The 22,553-nt window shown below is 44.8% G+C and overlaps 1 protein-coding gene across 9 annotated transcripts; it reads right to left on the bottom strand.

Moving 5' to 3' along the window:
• Positions 1-151: 151 nt before the first annotated feature.
• On the bottom strand, positions 152-21,059 carry LOC127588131 (serine/threonine-protein kinase PAK 3). Of its 9 annotated transcripts, none has more exons than XM_052046713.1 (17): positions 20,841-21,059; positions 14,763-14,878; positions 11,562-11,755; positions 11,349-11,449; positions 10,374-10,527; positions 10,243-10,280; positions 8,446-8,508; positions 7,174-7,338; positions 6,889-7,069; positions 6,483-6,546; positions 4,899-4,947; positions 4,683-4,795; positions 4,436-4,553; positions 4,142-4,241; positions 3,856-4,052; positions 3,652-3,789; positions 152-3,348 (listed from the first exon to the last, which is right to left on the bottom strand). In XM_052046713.1, exons 3-17 carry the CDS (start codon positions 11,731-11,733, stop codon positions 3,259-3,261), a joined length of 1,743 nt encoding a protein of 580 aa, XP_051902673.1. In that variant the 5' UTR covers positions 11,734-11,755; positions 14,763-14,878; positions 20,841-21,059; the 3' UTR covers positions 152-3,258. The 9 variants fall into 9 exon arrangements, with proteins under 9 accessions (XP_051902673.1, XP_051902672.1, XP_051902674.1 ...); XM_052046712.1 differs by lacking the exon at positions 20,841-21,059 and adding an exon at positions 15,196-15,479; XM_052046714.1 differs by lacking the exon at positions 14,763-14,878 and having other exon boundaries at positions 7,174-7,335; positions 20,841-21,058.
• Between the last annotated feature and the right edge of the window lie 1,494 nt (positions 21,060-22,553).

The following is a 22,553-nucleotide window of genomic DNA, read 5'->3' as shown; positions in this document are numbered from 1 at the left end:
TTTTTTTTAATGTTTATACAGCTCTTTGTATTGGATCACATTGTGTCCTTAGTGTAAAACCTGCAAGCAAAATATATAAAAACACACTATATCACCTTCCAGAATGCAAATTCCACACCTTGAATGCAACTCGCCGAAGCCATGACGCATTACAGCAACTCGGTTTCTTTTTATTTCAGTCCAGTTCCCAAACTGCGATTTTTTTTTCTTTTTACACTCAAGACACAGCCATGCACAATTCAAAGTTCAAAAAGTCTATTGCTTCAACCACAATTAAAAATAGTTTATCCAAAACCTCACTCCCCATCATACATTTTTTTTCTGTCCTTTCTCCAAGACGGGGAGAGCAGCCTGCTGACGTACGCCCAGACGGATCAGCAGTTTTACAAAGCTTGACAAGAATAAGAGTAGTAATCATGATCATAATTTAAAAAGTAACATTTTTTTGTCTTTGTTCCATTCTCTTGATACACATTAATAGAGGAATTTTCACACCACGTGTACATATTGACACATTCAGAAGATAGGAATGTACAGGAGCAACCACAGAAAGGGGGAGGGGGGGTTGCCTTTTGCAACCAAGCGTCCTCACGGGAGGCCAGCCATATCCAGCGCGTGCCCACACACAAACTAACTGGCACTAACTTGATTGATACATACCATAAAAGCAACCTGAAATGTCTTATTTTGAAGTTACATCATTTTGGAATAAAAAAAGAGGGGGGGGGGCAGTTGATGGGGGTAGAAGGGATGGTCCCCCCTTTCATATTTACATACATACATACATACTGTACATACAGTGGACACAAAAAGTCTACACACCCCTGTTCAAATGACAGGTGGTATTAAAAATAAATAAACAAGAACAGGATGAGTAGCGCTAATAAGCGTCTTATAAATGCGGTTGTGTGATGTGAAATGTTACATTGGAGTCAGCGCATAACTGCCACCATTTATAGTACCTCTGATTAGCACCAAACACACCTCAGATGTTCTAGTAGGCTTTTCCTGACATTTTCTCAACTTTCGAGCAGAAGCCCGGAGGTTTTGTGTTACTACTCACCGGTGTTTTGAACAATTCATAATTCCCACGACTTAGACCGAGGGACCAAGTCAAGGTGGAGGTAATTATTCATACAGGTTAGCACAAAAACTTTAGATCGTCTGCCAGAAAGCGCACGCACAAAAATGTGCGGAAAACCCCTGCTAAAATATCAGAGGTTCATTCGGGTTTAATCGGAGGCACTTTAAATGATGGTATACAATAGGGTGTGCAAACTTATGCAACCACCCATTTCCCCTCCCGTTCTTAAGAATGTTTTTGTCAATTGTGTTCACGAGCGGGAAGGATATTACAATCTCATTTCATCTGTTTCATTTTGCGTCACAAGAAACCTGGCGTGGAGACAGGGGATGTGTAGAATTTTTGTATCCACCGCACCTATCCGAACAATCTTAACCTAAGCGAATGATGAGAAGCGAGTGTAGAGTTGGTTGGTTCACATGCAGGACTGTGTCACATCGCTCCGTCTTGAGGACCTTTGCTGTACAACGGAGGTAACAAAATGTGACTGAGCAGCTCCCCCCCCCCGAACTTCAATGTCACAGCGGCGGATCGGCCTCGTGCAGACTGAAGGTAGCCCTCGGACGCTCGCGCACACGCGATTTTAATTGGGTGAAAAGATGTCGCAGCATGATAGGAAGACAAGAGCGCGCACGCGCACACACACGCTCGCGCACACACTCACACATCCATCCATGTGCAGTAGACACAGTGGCGGAGCTACTGTACCTGGGGATGCTTTTTGTTGGTCTCAAGAAAGTAGACGTGGGTGGTCACTGTGTTGTGATGCATCATAATGATAATGCAGGGAATGACCGTATTTTTTAAACTTAATGTCCTTAGACACTTTAAAGGACTATTTTATATGCCACATCTAAAAATGAGCATGTGAAAAGTATTATGTCAGCACCATTAAGCCCAAGAGGAGGGGAGCCGCGGTATAAATTTCAGTATTAATTGCATTAATATTATGTATTCAAAATGTCTACAAGGAGAATAGGGCCACTTTTGGGGTGTTTAGTCCAAATGACCCTCATACATTCTGCAATGATAAAAATTACAAATCGGTTATTTGTTTTGGAATTGCTCATATTCTAAGACTTTATATCTGTACACGCACACACACACAAATATATGCTTGTTCTACTTTTACCAATTATGTACACCATGAAATTGCATTGATAAAAAAAGGATTTCTGTTTACATTTTAAGCAGGATTCAGTTGTAGTCTGGAAACGGACATGAAATATTCTGCAACAACGCATTAAATCCACATAGGTAAAAAAATGCCGCGCAGTATGTGTTTTTAGAATAATCAATGAAATGTTGTTGATCTGAGGTTACAAATCGGGCACTGCACATCCATGCAAATTTGCTCGGTAACAACTATGAATGTTAAGAGAAGTCTAAAAGCGTACCGGATCATGGTTTAAAAAAAAAGAAAAGAATTGATTGATCTGGTGACAATCGATTGATTGATTAAATAAGAGCAATGATAATGTAAAATAAAGCAGGGCCATTGAAGAATGCTCAAATCCAACTTTGGTCAGCTGAAATAGAAACCATGGCTTTGCCCTTGTCACTGCACATTTACACGCGTGCGCGCGGACGGACACACACACACACACACACACACACACACAGCACCCAACAGCTGCCCCGCAGTCATACGAGCACAGTTTGGGTCCAAGAGCGACTCTGATCGAACACTGCAGGCATGGGCGTGATGTGTTCTCCACATTGATGACGCAAGAGGCAGAAAAAAACTCTACCAAAAGCTCTTCTTTGAGGGTCTTGTCCCCCCGCCCCCTTTTTTTTTTTTTTGGTTTGAAAGCAGTCATTCCCACCCCACAGAACCCATGTGCACGCGCACTAGTGACACACAGCTCTACATGTACTGAAGACGTAAACAAAAAGGTCTTTTTTAGCAGCACGGTGCCAAGAGGCTGCAAAGGCCGCCGTTACTGTACGTATGGGTGGGCTGGGGGGGTGCTGGTGGCGAGGAGGGGGGGTGGGGTGGGATGGCGTTGAAAGCGTTTGAGAAGGGGATTCACAGAGCTCCGCCCGATCCCCCCCATTCCGCACTTTGTGCTGTCACATCACCCAGCCCGCAAATCAGAAGCCCCCCTATACCGACATGAACGCACCCCTGGACAGGGAGGGCTGCGGGCTCGGGTGAGGACAGAGGGCGCCCTCTAGCGGCTGCTGTTCTTTATGGCTTCCTTGGCAGCTACAATCAGAGGCGTCAGGCTGGACAGAGGCTTTGCCAGCTTGAGGAACGAATGCTGCACAGAGGGAAAAACGACATGAAGGTCATATAAAAAGGAGGGCAGCGGACGATCGGGTGTCAAGCATGAACGCGAACAGGCTTTCATTATTGAAACACATTTTATTTGACCTCTACATTCACAAAAACCTCTTGGAAAGTCAAATGTATTCCTGTGTGAGGTCAAATCGATTTTTCCCCCCCAGAAATGTTCACTCAACTTACTTTTACAGAAAAGGCTGTCTCCACTAAGACCAAAAAAAAAAAGTGTCAACTTCCCTCCCATCTGTGAAACGTTTGTTTTTTTTCAGTCCACTTTTACCTGAAGCAGCTCCTTGGCAGAACCTCTGCGGTCGACATCCATCTCCAGGCAGCGGTTGAGGAAGTCTCTGAAGATGGACGACAGTCTCTCTGGGTTCTGGAGCTCGGGCGTCCCGTTGGTAGCTATCAGGTACAACGCCTGCAAAGACGAACACGGGTCGACATGGAGCCAATTGCGAGTAGGATGAATGACCGTAATTCTTACCCTGAGAGGATTCTCATTCAGATATGGAGGTTCTCCCTCCACCATTTCAATGGCCATGATCCCCAGAGACCAGATGTCCACTTTTGGGCCATAAGCCTTCCGAGTCACCACCTCCGGCGCCATCCAGTAGGGCGTTCCCACCATCGTGCTGCGCTTGTTCTGCTCTGGAGTGATCTGGGCGCAGAAGCCGAAGTCGGCTGTAGCGAGGGGCAAAAGGAAATTCCCATCAGCGAACGCGTCAAATCGACTTTCTTTGGCAAGTGTCAGTCTGGAGTCAAGAACCTACTGAGTTTAACAGATCCATCCATTCCCAAAAGGATGTTGTCACTTTTGATGTCTCTGTGGATCACCTGGTTGGAGTGTAGGAAATCCAACGCTTGGAGACACTGGAGAGAAAACAATGATATTTGAAATATTCATTAAATAACTAATATTTGTTCCTTGAAATTGTATTTATTCCTTCCCGACAGGCCATTCTCTTCATTCCGGATCATTTTGTCGATCCGATTTGAGCCTCTAAGCGCGACCACGTCAATCTAATCCGCCCACGGCCCTCAGAAGAAGTAGGCGTGTCTCTTACCTCTCTACAAACCGCTGCAATTTGGCCCTCGTCCATGCAGGTCTCCGTCACGACGTCCGTCAACGAGCCGCCGGCCAAATACTCCATCACTACCCAGAGCTCGTCTCCTACCAAGTAACTGAAGGAGAAAAAAAGACACCAAAAAAAAAAAACCACATTAGTAGAATATAACCAGCTTGATGAAGTCATCAAGACGGTACCATTACTTTTAATTCTAAAACGAAACAACACTAAAATGAATCCTGACCTGTCCAGATAGTTGACGATATTTGAGTTTTTGTTTTCCCTCATCACCAAAATCTCATTGATGATCAACTCCTTCTTGGGTTGCTGCTGCAGGTTCATCTGCTTGATGGCCACCTGTCATAGGAGGAGAGGAAAAAAAACAAAAAAAAACACATTATTGGTTCAAAAGAATTACCTTAGGACATTCAAAAGATTAGGGACACAAATATCACTTTACCTCTTGGCCAGTTGCTATGTCGATGGCTGTATACACAGTGCCAGAAGCTCTGGAGACAAAGAAAGTAGAACAATAAACATATATACATATATATCAGTGGCGCTCTATCAGGGCCAGCAAGGACTTCTCTGCTGGCGTAAACATTCTCAGAAAACTAAATGTAATAAATTTACTTTTCTGAGAATAACATACATTTAATTTGTTATTTTATTTTCATAAATATGTCAATAAAATTATTCTCTGTATTCTTTACATCATATTATTTCCACTTAGTCGAGTGGCTTTCAATGCTATTTTAAATAACATCGAAAGCCACTCGATAAATAACTTATTTATTATGGTAGAGTTTTTAACCAATCATATTTCAGATAGCGTGTGTTGCCAGGTAAACTAAACTTGCTCGGGGCTGTAAATAAACGGGCACAGTCGGCTTGCAATAGCCAATCAGATCACGAGTGTGCGTACCAGGGCCAGCTAGGAGGGCTTCAATGTCAGACTTACACAGAGCTTTCTGATTATCTGATCATTTGAATCAGGTGTGTTGGAACAGGGAGACTTGGAAACTTTCAGGGCAGCGGCCCTCCAGGACCTGAGTTTGACACCTATGGTTTACGTCGACACTGGACGTGCGCGTTCGGTGATTGGATTAGCGCCTGCTAGAGGGAGCTGTTGCTGCATTTTGACCCAAAATGGCTGAAGGAGAAGACGTTGATCTGGTTACTGGACTACTTTCCACGCAATTTTCAAGACGGACCTTCCACCGGATTTACCTATTTAAGTTGTTTTACCAAGGCAGCAAGGAAACATCAGAGCACGGCTGGGCACTTACAAGCTACGGTGCGTTTAAAAACGTTTGGGGACACTCGAGTAGATCTGCAGCTCAGTGAACAGGCACTACATTGGTGAGTAAATGAATTTTATTTTACATTTCTTCTTGTTAGTTTATTTCGTTAGTATTAATGGTCACGAAATAAAATGACAAGGATACAAAAATGTATCGAATAAATCAGCTCACCTGCAACTTATAACGGCACATGTAGTCAGCTTCTTGGACTAAAATTCGTTCAATATCAGATGCTCAACATTTTCAGTCATTTGCTGTTGTATAGACTACTCTCAAAATGCAAATGATCTGTTAATTTTATTTTCAAAGAATAGTTTGTTTTGTTATTGTGCTGTTGGTGTCTTCTATGAAACTGCGACAGACTTGTTTAAGATCACACAGCGTAATTTGGGTGGCATTTTTAGTATTTTAAATCATCTTTTTATTTTTGACAATATCTGTAAATTTAATTTCCTGCTCTTAATTGTGAATGCATACTTGATGGGTTTAAATGCTCCAGAAATTAAGTGCTGCTTGTCGAGCCTATACTGTATTGTGTTGTGTGACGTCACTGAGGCCTAAGGTTGAAATGCACGGCCCGCCACTGGATATACTAATATATATATATATATATATATATATATATATATATATAGTGTACACAAAAAGTTTCCTACTATTGCCATCATAGTTTATTTGTTTAAGCTCTTACAGTTGAACTTTCAAAGACTCCAAGTTTCCACTTATGCGACACTACTTACCCTTGGCCTATTTTCTCAAAGCGTGTGTACTTCTTTTTGGGATCCCCCACACTCACGATACTCCCTGAGTCAAAGACAAAACACGGGCATAATGATTGTGCGTGTCGTGTGTTGTACTCATGTGTGTGTAGGGGGGTACGTAAATGTATACACGCAACATTGTGCTGTCTTGACTTTTCTGTCTATTATTAGCGTATATCGTCCAGCAGTGGCCTCCTCTCATGAAGGCAGCTCGCGAAAATGAAAAAAATTAAAAAAGCACTCTCTTCATCTGAGAAAAAACGCTGGTATGGTGTTATTTGTTTAATGCTGATATTTAAAGGAGAAAAACAAAACCTGAGATGCACAAAAAAAGTGATGTGAGCTAAGTTATATAGGCAGACAATAAGAAAAAGCGTATCAAGACACATACTGAGTCTTTCTAGAATCTCCTCATCGGTCATTTTGGACTTCTTCCTCTGGCGGTCAGTGTGGCGGTACATTGTGCTGGATGTGTTGTCGGGCTGGACCTGCGACTCGGGTGGCGTCACAACCTCTTTGATGGGTGTGGGGGGTTTGGGCGGGTCCATGACGGAGCGCGTGTAGATCTGAGAGAGCACGTGAAAAGATTTCAAGAGATGCAGCAAGGTTTGGCTTTGCATGTTTTGAATGCAATAAACTGTTAAAAAAATTTTTTTTTAATTAGACGCACAGATTTAGTGTGCTCGGGTCGAGGCGCGATGACGGGGGGCAGTTCATCGTCATCGTCCTCCTCCTCCTCTTCCTCCTCTTCCTCCTCCTCCTCCTCCTCCTCGTCCTCCTCTTCCGACACAGGTGGGGCGATGGGGGGTTCTGACGTTGATGTTTTGGCACCCTGCTGGATAGGAAAAAAACACGTATAACACCACAAATAGTTCCGAGCCGGTGGAACCCAAACCGGGAGATGTGCTACGTTTGTTAGAGTTCATCTTATAAACCTAAAAAAAAAAAAAAAATACAGGAAATGAGAGTTGTGTCAGCAAATGAGGCAGCACAATTGTCGGGAAGAAATTGCGCTAAAGGACAGGAAGGTGTTAGTAGTCGAGTGACAGCTAAAGGAAAGAGGTGCACTTTTTGTCAGAGCGAAAGGGCTTTCGGTCCAAGAAATGCACTTTCTAGAAGAGGACCCTCACGCTGACGTATTCGGTCGGCTCTGCTAAGTGGAGCAAACGTGCGGCAATGTTGCTCGAAAGTGCAATTGCGTACATGAGCTGCAGACAACCTTGAAATGCACGATTCCTTTCACCAGGTGTAAAAGTCGACGCCATTTATGCTTCAGACATATTTATTATGCCTAACCCTGAGTATTTTCTCCCCCCTCCCCCCCCCATTTCGAAAGTCAGTTAGCCTTTTCCCCTTAAGGAAACATCCTTTTCCAGTCTCGTCATGCATAAATGACGCAGTGCAGCTTTGTTCTGGTGGTTAAACAAGAAGGAAAGACCCGGTCCTTCGTTCAAGCCCGCTAGGCCTGTGACCTGCTCCGAGAAGGAATGGCTCAACCGTGCAGTGCACAAATTCAAGTCTGGATGATTGGAAGTGTTGGAATGTGTGTGTGTGTGTGTGTTTCGTCATTAGGAAAAACAAAACAAATCAAAAATAAAGGCCATGCGCTGTGTTATGATGTCAATGGTGATGAAGTTACAAGGGCGACTTCTTAATCAAGTTGGAAAGAAGATGAGTTGCGGGACATGCGCTTTGAAAGTCATCGCAACCCTCCCGCAGCATGCCCCCCCCCCACCCCCGCTTTGCCACCACCAACAAGAGGTGCTCTTACCCCTCCCCACCGACACCATCAAGAAAACCTTAAGCGCACACGTCACTCGCCTTGAACAGGGAAACTCGCACGAGCTGTTTCATCCACGCCGGAGGGGCATAATTGAGATCAAAGGATTTGGACCTTAAAAGCCAATGCAGAGATGTGCAATAGTAATATGGAGGGAGTTACCTTGTCAAATAATGCGCTGCAGGTTCTAAGGCTGACAGGAGGCCCAGATGACAGCAGTCGGTTCTGAATGTGAAGGTTGAAAATGGGAGGATTTACTCAAAACAAACCCACACAGCGTTGAAGAGTGAGTGGATTTCAGGGGGGGTGGGGTGTGGGGGCAGGTGGGAGGGGGGTCGCGACTGAGGGATGGATGTCATATCTGTAAAACTGGGCTCCGGATGCGATATCAGGAGTGCGGACGCAATACAGACGTCTTTCGTTCCGATTTATTAAAACAACTATTTGGTGAGAAAATCATTGCCAACAATCAATAAATGTCTGCAGGTGACAACGCCGTTCAAAAAGAGAAAAGAGACTAATGATCGCGGTGTGATGCCAAGCCACCATGATGTCACATGTCGTCATCATCATCATCATCATCATCATCATCATCACATTTGTAGCTCCAAAACTCAATACTCGTTCCTAATTGAATAAACCTCAGTGGCCTAAGCCGCATATCAAAGCTGACACTGACGCCAATTTGGTGCGCTTACGGGCAAATTATGTTTCCTGTTAACAAATCTCAAAACGACTGCACTTTGATCGTGAGCTGGAGGCGCTTCCATTCTTTCAAATTGCAGCGCGCTCGTCATTTTGGTCGACTTTCCTCATCAATACGATCGCGATCGGACGAGACCCGGTCTAAAAATGGGAATTGACAAGTGAAATGATGCACGAGGAGGCTCATCGATGCACGTTAGGTGCTCTGTCTACGCCCAAAAAAAAAACAATAACACCACAACATTGGGTGCCCCCCGCCCCCCCCCGCACAACATGAGATCCAATACAAGCTGTGAAATAAACACGGATTCAAGATTCGACACCGCTAGCGCACATCTATGTTGAAATTGCCCTAGAGGGCATGATGGGATTTTTGACCTGCTCGAGATACACGAACGTTCCATCTAAGGCCCGAGTTCAGAGTCCCGTTTGCAGGGCGGCGAAGCGACTAGACCGTCTGAGACGCCCTCAAGTACGCTCTCACGCGCAACCCCTTTGGCCGAGCGCCACCCTCGCTTGGCCCTTCACTGGCACAACCCAAGCGGCGGCCGCGCATGATTCCCACTGTGTTTGGCCCAAGGCGACGAATCCCCCCCCCCCCCCCCCCCCCTGCCAAACTCGGATTGCACTTCTTCACCCGGCTGAGCGTGTGTGCAAGAAAAAAAAGGCATGAAAAGCATAGATTACTCCGGTCAAAGCGAGGAATAAGGTCAGCCTAGCGGGAGTCCTCCTCAATGCAGCCGAGCCTTCACCGAAGCTCGGGCCACTGTTTGCATTACAGAATCGAGTTAAGTCGATCGGAAAAATAAACTCAAGAGCAGCGGTCCTTCTCACGCAGGCTCAGTTTTTTTGAGTGCAAAACTGACTGGAATGGCTGCAAAGTTCAGGGAATTAGTGGGACGGCATCATGAGTGGGAATGTGCACATTTTGCCCAAGAAAGGGAAAAGCGTGTGCACTGATAGCAACTCCGCCAATGAATCGAATGCACAAAATGTTCAAACTTACCTGTGAGACTTTTGAGAAGAGAAATGACCCCAAAATGCTCAATGTAATTACTTGGGAGTGTGTGCATTGCGTAATTTCAACAAGTCCACAAAATCACTTAAAAATAAAATAAGAGTGAGGAAACCGACCTCTAAGGAAGGTCGTGTTAAATGCTAACATTCCGAATAAACAGGCCAAAGAAAACCACCGGAAGCAAAAAGTAACATGCATGAATCGAAAAATAAACCCGAGTCACGCCATTTACTCACCAGAGTGTTTGCTGCTATGTAACCATGGGCAGACTTGTCTGAAATAGAAAGAAATGAGCGCATTCAAAGACTGCTTCAAAGTCTTTTTTTTTTTTTTTTTCCAAAGGATGAGCATTCTTGGAGCCGCGTACCTCCTGAGGTGAAGCTCATGTACTTCTGGTTGTTAACCGTCTCTTTGGAGTCATAGAACTTAAGTACATCCAACACAGCCTGCGGGTTCTTCTTCTGCTCCAGCTTGGTGATGTTGGAGGTCTGCAGGAGGCGCGCCCATTGCTCCGGGATGCCCTGCAAGCATGCGGGCGCGTTGGCGGGAGAGGGGGTTGTCAGACTTGAAATATGAAAATACTGATGAATACTACATAAAATACTACATTCAAAACACTCTGATGTCAACGGCTGGACCGACACTTGTTGGTTTCCGTTAGGAGAAATCGTAATCTCGCCAAGTGTTGTTCCCATGGAAACCGCAGAAGGTGCTTGTGTGGACTAAATGGATGAAATGGTTAAAAAAAAACATGAGCTTGATGCTGTATCGTGTCTCCAGAAAGGGGAAAAAAATCCATTTTGATTGATACTGTCAGAGAAATTATAATAATAATAATGCATTTTATTTAGAAGCGGAACGTGTTACAAAATACTGTACATGCTGTAGAAAATGATTGCTAATAAGCATCGCTAACTTTGCTTGCAAGCAAATCATTTCATTTGTGACTGACTGGCTGGAACAAAATGATGCGACACGGTTTCTAATCGATGTCGACGCTTTCCAGTTCAAGTGAAGCCGACGTAGCGGACTTTGAAGTCCAAAACCCGGCCTGTGTCGCAACGCCGCCGTTTGGCAAACAATCGAGTTCTTTTATTGGTTATTTTTTAAATGCATCATGATGCTTTTCAAAGTCACGCGCAAGCCCAAAAACTGGGAGAGACTTTGTTCATTGTTTTGCAATTTCAGTGCACCGAAAATAACATTGAACTGTGAGGGGTGCAAAAAAATGACAGATTTTGATTTAATTTGGATCAGGTCAGCGTCCTTATCACCGTGCGATGTTTATGAATGAATGACGGGCGATCACTTGGCTGCCCCGTCGGGTGAAATCGACACTCACTGTGAATTCTCCTGTTACCGCGTCGAAGCCCACGTGGATGGTGTGTTCAAAGTCGGAGGGGAGCGAGATCTCGGGACGCTCCTTCTCCTTCTTCTTGTTTGCTAGGCAAAATTATCGACACAAACTCCATTTCTATTGCTTCGACACGGATTATTGTCCTCCGAATCAAAGAAGTGACGGGAGGGGGTGAGACGGGGGGTGACGGCTACTCACTCTTATCGCCTCCGGGGAAGATGGAGCGCAGGCGCACTTTCTTGATTTTCTCTTCGGGGGCCATTGGAAGCGGTTTGGAGGCGGGATTTACTGATGAAGAGTCTCTGGAACTACTGTTCATTCTCAAGGGGGGGGCCGGTGGTTTCTCTTCAATATCGACACTATCAGACATCTTTAGTAGTACTCACAATGTCCTGGAAAAGAGAGAAAGGAGTGACGGTTCGAGCAGTGTGACCATCGAGCCTTCAACGTAAAACATTTCGCACGCCGGACGTGGAGAAGAGAACATTTTAGATTTAGGGAGAGCGTGATAAGTGTTCAACAGCACTTCCTGTTTTCTAATGTGACATCATCACAAAATGGTGAAAAAGTTCCAGTCGGGGGTCTTGATGTACACGGTTCCTTTTCTGGTCAGCTGCTTTCTGAGGCAGTTGAATTGGGTTAATGTGACTGTCACATCAGACAGACCACAGCGCATTCGCAGGCACGTTAACGGTCCTCGGTGCAAAGTGGTCTGAGTTTTGACCTAATTTAGCCTTCCAACAGCAGGAATCTGGTGAAGGCGCCATTGGCTTGAGTGAATTGAAATGTCTCGCATGTGACAACCGGCGCTATATTAAGACGTTCAACGCTCATGTCATCGTTGGCCACCTCCGCATCCCACTAGCATGTTAAGACTCCTTTCACTGCCTCAACCCCCGAGGCCAGGCCCATCACGTGATGTGCCGCACGATCGTCCCAGAAAAGCGGGCCGGCCCCCTTCATGGAGAGCTACATTAACAAACAAAAGCCGACCCTGAGCTCTTACAAAATGTGTGCCTTCACGGTGACCTCAAACGACTCACATTATTGTGTCGTTCGATTATAGAAGAAGAAGAAGAAGAAAAACCTTTATTAGTCTCACAATGGAGAAATTCCCAATTCACAGCAGCAAAGTTATGAAAGTAAGAAGTAGAACAACAAAATTATAGGAGCTGCTGGAAAGGCAGCCACTCTCGCGGCGCCATTTTGAAGTCAAAATAACAAAAATAACACTAGACAACACATAGGACACAGACAGTCGTTCAATCTTCACCAATTTTCTGCACACACTTTGTTGTCTGAAGCAGTTCTAGATGAAAGAGGAGAGGATCAAAGTGTCCTTTCTCCAGTGGATCAGAGACGTCATGCTGAAAATGTGCACACGTCTGCTACAATTTAAGTTTTGAAAGCAAACACAAAGCTGTAGCATCCATTGACGAAAAGAGATTAGTTCACTTCTCCTCTCCCACGTAATCCGCTTCAAACTCCAAGCCGCGACTCCCAGCTCCAAATCCGCATCGGCACTCCGCGCCAACGCTCCTTTCTTCTCATCGTCGGCTCCTCAAGACCTCCATCCATCCAGCTGCAGACCGTTCAACAGCACCGATCTCTCCGCTGAACAAAGCGGGGCTGTGAAAAATGCTGCCCATTACAGGCGCAAGACACAAGCGCCCCGGGACTGTCCAGTAACGACAGTCAAATGGCGCCGACATTCCTCCAATAAGTGTCCAATCTCTTTGCAGAGGGCAACATGGCTGGTTGGGCCAAATTCTTTATTGACTCGATTACTACGACAAGGACGCAGTGTTCTCATTTCTGTTGGCATTGATGTCAAAATATCACTTCTCACAGAAAAAAATGGACAATTTGTCCCACTTTACAACATTCATACTTTGTTATACAGTCAAACGTCGAAGGCCCAACACAAACCGGGCCGCTGGTCGACCTCCGTTTTTGTTCCTATTCCAAAAACTGAAATAGTTTTGCCACTTGTTGTCGCTTGAAAATGACATCACAGTTCGTCAGGACTCGGGTAACAACCAATCATGGCTCATCTTTGACAAAAAAAAACTTACAGACTGAGGTTTTGCAGCTTCAGTGCTCAAGAAGAAAAGACAGTTGAGGGAAAGGGACTTTTAGAGTCGGCTTTGAGGGAATGATGGACAGGACGAAGGTATTGCAATGACATCCTCTCACCACCAAAAGGTGTCAAATCTTCACTGGAAACTCAGCAGGTATAGGACCTGGCAAGAAGCCCTAAAGATGGAGGAAAGGAGCTCAGTCATCTGATCAGAGCCGCCAGGGCGAAGAAGAAACGTTGCCAATGCAGACAACTTCACTCACAGAGTCGACCTCGGTGTGAAATTTCAAGAAGTCCTGAAGGTCGCTATGTTGATGTTGGACTGAGGAGAAGTTGGAGAGCGGAACCTGTGTTCTAGTCTTTTGCAAAACTGTTGCACGGCACAGAGCAGATTGTCCAAAAGGCCTCGGCCAAATGGAAAATTAAGATTCTGGGGAAGCGCGGGGGATTAGAGCAGCTCCTGATTGATTAATTGATGAGATGAGCGTCTGTCAGGAAGTTGGAGCATGTGTCCGTTTCAAAGGACATCAAGGAAGGACGTTCGACCTTTACAATCCTTCATCTTACATGCGGCTTCTTTAGTAGAAAAAACACACAACCTTTTTGACAAAGAGTGCCTTTGGAGTTCGCATGACAGTAGCATTGTTGCAACCAAGTGTGAGACGGGCAAACTATAAATGAAATGTTGAGCTCATAATGTATTTTTAGAAAGATAGTTTCTGGTTGGGTCTGCAGCGGCCTGGTGTGTCTGACAACAACGGGGTGTTGAAAACCAGACGATTATTTCGTCACATTCTGAAACTCATGGTCGAAGTCATGTTTTCTTATTTTTTTAGAATTGAATCATCTGTTAAACGAAAGATGTCGTCGATTCGAGCAGAGCTGATGGGTGCCGCGAGTCGACGTTTGAATCGGAAGTCAAGTTAAATATTGACTTAACCGTAATGTGTCGTAATGTGCCGTCGACTGAAAATGACATCACAGTGCCAAAGGACTCAGGTAACGACTCTCAAGGCACACCTAATTTCTGGAATTGATCATGTGACATTTGTAAACTGAGCTCTGAGGCACTCGGATGCCATTTTCAGGTGCCAATATTGGGTCAATATGACAGCAAAATGGCCGCCCCTGAGATGATTAAAAACAGGTTGGTTTTACTGCGTGATACTGAATACCGTGTTCCGTACCGTGACTAGTGTGGGGGTGGGATGTGTGTGCATAGAAGATATTGAAAAGATCATTTTGGACACGACTTTTCCCTTTCAGGCAAAAAAAAAAAAGATTGTCAAAATATGACATTATTTTAAGATGTGACTCACCATCAACGCAGGTCTGTAGTATCTTTGAAACCACTGATGATATCATTGCGAAGTCGGGTCATGCATCATGGCTTATGACAAGTGCAACTGAGATGCGATCGATGGGGGATCACTATCTGGTCACCAATTACAGAGGAAAAATGGATCAATACGAACAACGCCACATAATGAACCCAGCTGACATGCATACGACTCCCACTATATAGCTCATACTCAATCACAACGCCTCTTATCCTCCTTTGTGACACATAGAAAAAAAAGAGTTAACAACATAAAATAGAATTCCACTTTTGGCATTACGGTAGACAACAATTCTACAAAAAGACTGCAGTCCAAACAAGTAATTGTATTAACCAGACTTGACTTTGTTGAAGCAAATCTAAAACTAGAGCAAATAATCAATACTGTATTAAACTATGCGACATTAACCTACCTACAAGACACAAAGCACTTCAAACACTTTCTCTTTGAAGACTCAGCACTGCAAGCTCTGATTAAATACTTGTGGAAAAGGGGCGGGGCTACACTTGTATCACATTATTGGAGGTTCTTATGTCCACTGCGACAAGCCACACTCTTAAAACTGCTGTGTTTATAGTAACCCAAACTGTGACATAGCTAACCCAGTGCTGGGTCCAAAGGGGGCTGAGCCAATGCTAGGTTACTGCGCACTGGGTTGAGGGGTAAAAATGTTTTATTCTCAGACATGCCTGATTTGTCCCTTTCGTATGAGAAAAAGACCCAAACCCACACTGCCAGGGAAGCTGCATTGTGTCCTTGATTCAAAGTCTGGATGTCGCCTTCACACGTTTCTATATTCTTCTTTAGGGCAGTTAAAAGAATGCAAACAATGTCAATAACTGCATCAGTGTCCTTTGCGAAATGTGGCGTAGGAATGTATTTATAAAAAACAACCCTGACACTCCAACACTCAGGCAGATATTACAGAGGATATTTTCACATTTCCCTCCCATGAAATATTAATCTCACCACGACGAGCGGGCCTTTCAAACATTAATGCTGAATTTGAACGGCGAACACAGGAAGAGGGTCTAATCCTGAATCCGGTAATGGCCTCGCTGAAGAGGGTTTACTGGCCGCTTGAAGAGAAGCGCTCTGGTGTAAGCTAGCCGTTGCTTTGTGCCCATGGTTGGGACGCATTCTCTTTGCCGGTGCCTTTATTAATGACAAAATGGTGAAAGTCTCCTTGAATGTCTATATTTAGCGGGTGTTGTCCACACGTTGGAAAATGCTAACATCTCGCGTTGACAAAAAAGGCCTACATTCAGTCCATAATATGCCAACTGGAGCATGATTGCGCAATATCAAAGGCTAAGCTAATGGATTCTATGACCGCGCGCACTTCTACTGTAAATGCCCATTCAGCCTGACCCCATGACAACCCGCTGCGTTCTGAAGAGTTCTCTTTTTCACATACGTCTTGAAGGGAGATTCCTTTTTACAAAGACAAACCTGTGGCAGGCTACCCTTTAGCTGCTAGTTAGCATGCAGCACAGAGCGCAACCATGTCTTAATCACTTAGCGTGGGGGCTCGCTATTATTAGCCACTCGCTGTCTGATCTTGTTCTACCTGATTGTGGCCTTTTCACGGATTGCCTCAAAATCAACCAAGCTTTACATCTTATTTTGTTGAGAACTATAGAGGAAGTAGGTCTTGTTAGTCCCGTTATTCCCTGACTTTTGAAGGATTCAGTTGATCAGCTCCAACGGCTGAGGGATAACGTTCCCCTTATTAAACAAACTGAGAAAACTGGTTAATCCACCCCGCAGGCTAATTTATTCACCACCAAAGTCTCATCCTTCCCCAAACCCCCCTGCTGGGGAGGTGTGAGAGGCCAGACTGTCTGCCATTTAATATTTAGCTGTGTGCCGTTATATCGTAGTCCCACTTGCACGAGCATGTGTGCCCCACCACCCTGGAAAAAAAAGGTTAAAAATGACATTTTAACAATATACTGTATGTTTAATGGAGTCATGCGTGCATTCCCTTTTTTGTGGACGACGTGTCATCAACACAAATAGAAAATGAAAAGTGTGAAAAGAATCAAATGAACGGTTACAGCAGACAATTCTGTTGCTTGCAAGCAATGGAATGAAAGTGTTTTACTTTGTCGGGTGTTAAGTGGACAACAACCCGAAAGCATTTTTAGCCGCATTAACGTGACAGGTTGTCTTTTTTGGCAAAATAACTGAAAAAGAGGCTCTACTTCCATTTTCAAGCACACCTATTTGGTGATGTTTTTGTATGAATGTTATATTATCTTACACATGTTGAATTTGAATTTAATTTCCTTTGATTCATAACCATGACGGATTAGAGGAGAAGCTGTTCTGGACCTGGCCAGATGTTTAACCGTCCACACACGCAGGCATCGGTTTCCATTAGCCAGCAATGACGACACATAACAAACATACACGTTTTCTTGCACAAGCATGCTGCCATGCCTGTTTCATGAACAGCCAATCGATTCTCAAAATGGACGCGCTTCAAAAGGACACGCTGCTTGTTAAGCGTGTGCAGTCAAGGTGTGTTGTTGTTGGTTGCGTCATTGGCATGTGACCCAAAAAACCTAACGAGAGCGCAGGGAGAAAACAAGAGCAGTCAGTGATGAAATGCTGACCGATAAACTTGCATGTGCGCGCGAATACGTGTGGGCGTGCACGTTGTGCAGGAAACCCACGAGCATCAATATAGCACACTTATTCTAACAAGTTTCCACTTTGGAATCGGAAATATATTTGTAACCTACATTTGGCTCATGTTAGCAATATCCCTCAAGCAGTCAGTGTTTTGTGTTGGTGTCTTTCCACTCACATTCAAGGAACAGATGTTTAAAAAAAAAATTGACACTCAGCAGGCGCTTTAAAACGTACACCAGCAGTCGAATGGCAATAAATACAAGAGGTGGCTTTATGCAGTTCTAAGTATTTTTGTGACTTTATTCATTTTATGAGTCAATGTCAATATTTTTGCTGACGTTATGATTCTGCTGCCCTCCAGCGCACTTCCTCGTGAGCCTCGTATTCGCTTTTGGCCCAGCAAGTGAGTGGAACAGAAAGCGTACACAATAGTTGCACCTCGCTGCAGCTGAGAAAATAAACGGAGCTCTTTGGAGGCGAAGCAACACTGCGATCTTCCCTTTCACCTGTATTTGTGAAGCTTGAATCACACGCTCGCCAAAACAGCTTTTCGGGAATTAAGAGCAGTTAAATACCGCAGCTGGACCGTGCGGCGCGTGCAGCTCTCCCCCGCTGTAAAGGCAAATCCGGCGCTGTCCAAAAAATAAGCGGGCCGAAATGTGAGTTTACAACATTCAGGAAACCCAAACGTGAATCGACGAGAGAGAGAGAGTCACTGCAGTCTTCCTCTCAATTTCCTTAACATCGAACTTGGATTTTCAGGCATTCGAGTTGAGCCAAACCCTTCTGCAAACGCCTGACCCAGTGAAACTTGCTTATCTCTTAAACCTCTTCCAACTCTGCAACATTTCATCCTGATATTCAGCACATCTCTGTCCATCTTCATCCTCTGACTCATCTTAACAGTAAAAGGGTGCAGCAACTTTCTGGAAAGCCGAACCAAGAAAATCGTTTTGCAACGTCCTCAACGTCAAATTTCCAGCCGGAGTTGGACGCCTCCCAAATGTAGACGGGACTGTCGTGGAACTCAGACAAACAAAGACATGAATGCACGCCGACAAGTAAGGGTATTGTAAGATGCAACAGACATCAAGTTAGGGAGATTACGACCGAAGCTGTGTCAATGTGTCAGTGTGTGAGTGTCTCCCTCCATCCATCTCTCGCACTTACTCCCCCTCCCCAACGAGAACAAAATGGCCAGATGGCTTCCAATCCTACATGCTAATCCACCACACACACACACATAGAGCAGCCCTGACACACCTACGGCAATACACTGCTGAAGTCAAGTTTGACCGTAAAACAAACACACGCCCCCGCATAACATTGATAGAAGACACGGGAGACCCTAACGGTGACTTGACGGAACAATGCGCTATCCGGCAGCAAGTTTCACCCCGACTCCAACAGATGGAGGCCTCCTTGTACGTGTATCAGATTTCAGAGAAGTCCACTTTAAGTGGGCCGCAGGCCAAGACGATGTTCCGCTGCTTTTGTTAGTCGAGGCGAGGTAAGCGAGGCCGCGTGTGTTGGGTTACATCTGCCATAATGGAAAACATAAGGGAGGCCAAAGAAATGCAAACACGGGAGGGAAAAATAGGCCAGCATAAAATCATACGGCTTTTTTATTTTTATTTTTTCATGGTATCACTCGGTGGAGAGCAAAACCTATGCCAAAGTCAAAAAAAATTACCATTTGGATCCGGATACATACCTCCTGCATTTGTATTTATTTATTTTGTCATAAAGATTCATATCACTCAGAAGTGAAATGTCAGTTACAACCAAAAGTGAAAACAAAAAGTCAGTTGACCCTAATCTGCAAGTTGCATCATACAGGAAGTTGTTGTTGTTTTTTTTTTAATCATAGCCCTGATAATGACTGAAATGACACACCGGCAATATAACTTGTGCTCGTCCCCCCCACACACACATTTGTTTACTCAACAAACAGCACAGCGGACGGTGCAGTTTTACCAACTTTTCCACTAACGCCGACACACAAACGTACGAGCGTCGTGGGAATCGGCCATGTTACCTTTTGCCTACTTGTTTTCGGCGATGAAATTTTCACGAATTGCAACGTAACCTTCAGAGACAACGGAGAAAGGCCGGATACAGGGAATTCTGGGTTTGTGGGACAGTCAGAGGGACGTTCCTGTGCTGGATATCTGCAGATGAAGATGTGGGGACTTTATGAGCCCGAGCACGAGGGAAGAGAATACAACTGTCGAGAATATTGTGGTGTGTGTCGACTTAGGCAGTGGATCAGTAGGTCTTGGGCAACCTGGCAACTAAATATTTCCTCTGCAATATGAGAGCAAGGAAATCATATGTGTCATCATAGCATAAATAGAAGCATCGACTGACTATCAATATACAGCAGAGCAGTGTTAGCAGAGAGGAACACCTTCTGTAACCCATCCCCCAATTCTCCTTGCTATCATCTCACCCTCCCCTCCATCATTACGTTGACTCCCTAAAAATCCCCCTTACGCCTGACAGCTAGACAACAGGTTTCCCAGCAGGCCTCACAAATCTCAGGGACAGATGCCGCCCGGAGATGGATTTCTCCCCTTAGCTCACTTGCACGCAGTGGAAACGCACATTCATCTGGATCCCATCCGACCAATTGTCCTCCACCGATGGGCTGTGGAGGAATCTGAGGAATAGCGGCTCGGCTCTCACAGGACCGGCCCCCGCCCCCAATTCAATCCCCAAAGAAGTCAGGTGACCAGATGTTGTATATCTGCTTGTCAGTGGAGCCGCCATGTCAAAGCCAGGAGACAGAGGCACGTCCCAGCTTCGCGTGTATGGCTAGTGACACCCCCCCACCCCCCAAAAAGAAAAATTCCTACTACATCATCCTTTCTAGAGAGGCCTCAAAAGGATGCAGCACAGAGGTAACAAAGAGCATCCGTGAGCATATGAAGCATCCGCACATATAGCTCCCAACCATCCATCAAATTCAGGACTAAACCCAAAATAGCGAGGCTTCTTTATATTTTGGGGGGTTCTTGTGTTGGCAACTGCAGCTGCTGCGGGCAAACACAAACGCCACTATTGATTAGAAACACCTCCCCATCACTAATTTGCGAGGGGGGTGCCTGCACGACGTGCAGAGTTGATCAGATGCAGAGGAGTGGAGGTGGGGGCGCAGATATAGGATGGTTAAAAAAAAAAAAAAGAGGAACACGTCAAGCCCGTTTGAATTATGCAGTCACCCAGGCCCACTCGAACAGACTGCGGTTCTAACAGCTGCCTCCTTAGCCCATTGCAGAGCGCAAGACAGGCAAAAAGGGGCGACAAAGCAACCCGGCATACATACACTGTCTCCCCTCCTCCCGTCCTCTTTCTCGCCTCTCCTGCCTCCCCCTCTTCAACATCCCCATATTCCATACACAGAGAGGGAATTACCTGAAATATGTCTTCACATTCTCTCGGTCCGTGGTTCGCCAATGAGCCATCACCTGTGCTGGAACCATCGTCTTCCGTCCTGGTCCTGGTGACAGTTTAGGGCAGGTTTGCCATTCTCTTGTCAGACCAGTTCCTGACCCTAAAAGCAGGCTTGCTCGGCAGGCTGGCTGGCTGGCTGGATGCTTCACTGGCTGTTCGCTGTTCCCTAGCTCGTGACGTCATCCGCCCTGTTTCGATTATTGGTCGAGAGGATGAATATTAACGAGGGGAAGCGGGTCCGGGGGTGGAGTCAGCAGCCAGGAAGACGTTGTTGGTTTTCTGTTTGACAGACCAAAACTGCTGAGTGAGACGGTCGGGAGGGCGCGACAGAATTAACACATTCTGCTTTTTTTTTTCTTTTTGTGCATACTTACATCACATTACTCAGCTCGTAAAATAAATAAATAAAAACTGAAAACCTTATAATATCAATCACAGATTTCTTATTTATTATTAGACTCATTGTCATTCCGCAAGGACAAATACAACATTGAAATAAGAAGAATAGTAAGAATATTAATATACAAATAGTACACAGAATTCCGCAACATCAAGTAGCATATATGCGATACATGCTTCTGAAGCATTAACATCCAGATGCTTTCAGATGTCATTCATTCGTGATACAATTAAAAAAAACAACTTTGTGTGAGTGTATGTGTGCGTGTGCGTGTGAGAGTGCCCTTATTAAACCACAAGCCCCACAGAATATGAGCCAGAAATAACATTGTAGCAGTTTTACTTTGTTGTGCGCAATGGGGCATATTTTAATGGAAAATATTACTTTCTTCGAGTTAAAAAAACATGATAGAAAAGCAGAGATGTGTGTCAACACGTGAATTTGTGCACATGTCTGTCTGGACATACATACAACATACTCCTGTGTTACCCGAGTGTTGTTTTAGAACATGCAAATTATTTAATAGACACGTGTGTGTGTGTGTCCTTGTGTCAGGACAAAACTTGGTGGCCAGATTTGAATAGCATTCAAAACCTGGCCCAACAATTAGTAATTTTATCATGCTAAACCTCTTTTCATATTTTTACAAAATGACAACTCAATACCTGGGAGTCATCTATCTATACAGCCTATAACGCCAATCGAGGATTTAGAGGCGGGCAGACATGGCAACCAAATCCCTGACTGCATTTGACTTTAATTTGCCTATGATGTCATCTTTTTGCTCGAGCTCACCTGTGATTGGCTGAAGGGCGCAGCATCTGCTGAATCTCATGGCTAGCATCTAGCTCAAGGTGGAAAGCCTCTCTAAGGCCCTGTGGATCCTGGCTGGTTGTCCTGACAACGCCTGTAACGTCGACACCCCTTGTTCAGGAGCAACATAGCTGTTCAGTTGACAGCACTGACTCAAATGGGGAGTGATTTGAAAAGACAACGAGGGTGAAAAATGTACCGTTCCTAATTCTCACTGCAAATATTGCACAGTTAAAGCACCATCATATATCCTCAAGAGCTCAGCAAAGGCCCATGCATTTTGTCTTAAGAGGTCTTAGATATATGGCAGATGAAGTATAATCCCACACGCATCTTTTGACTATCTACTTCTTCTTGAACTCTCAGGAGCATTAAGCTTAAGCCGTGACTTTGGAAATAAAGACAAATGCAATTTTAGTTTGCCAGTGCAAATCCAACATTCTCAAGTAGACACAAGTCAC

The sequence above is a fragment of the Hippocampus zosterae genome, chromosome 16 (assembly GCF_025434085.1).
Source record: "Hippocampus zosterae strain Florida chromosome 16, ASM2543408v3, whole genome shotgun sequence".
In the NCBI taxonomy this organism is placed as follows: Eukaryota; Metazoa; Chordata; class Actinopteri; order Syngnathiformes; family Syngnathidae; genus Hippocampus; species Hippocampus zosterae.
This window is presented reverse-complemented; position numbering and strand designations above follow the sequence as displayed.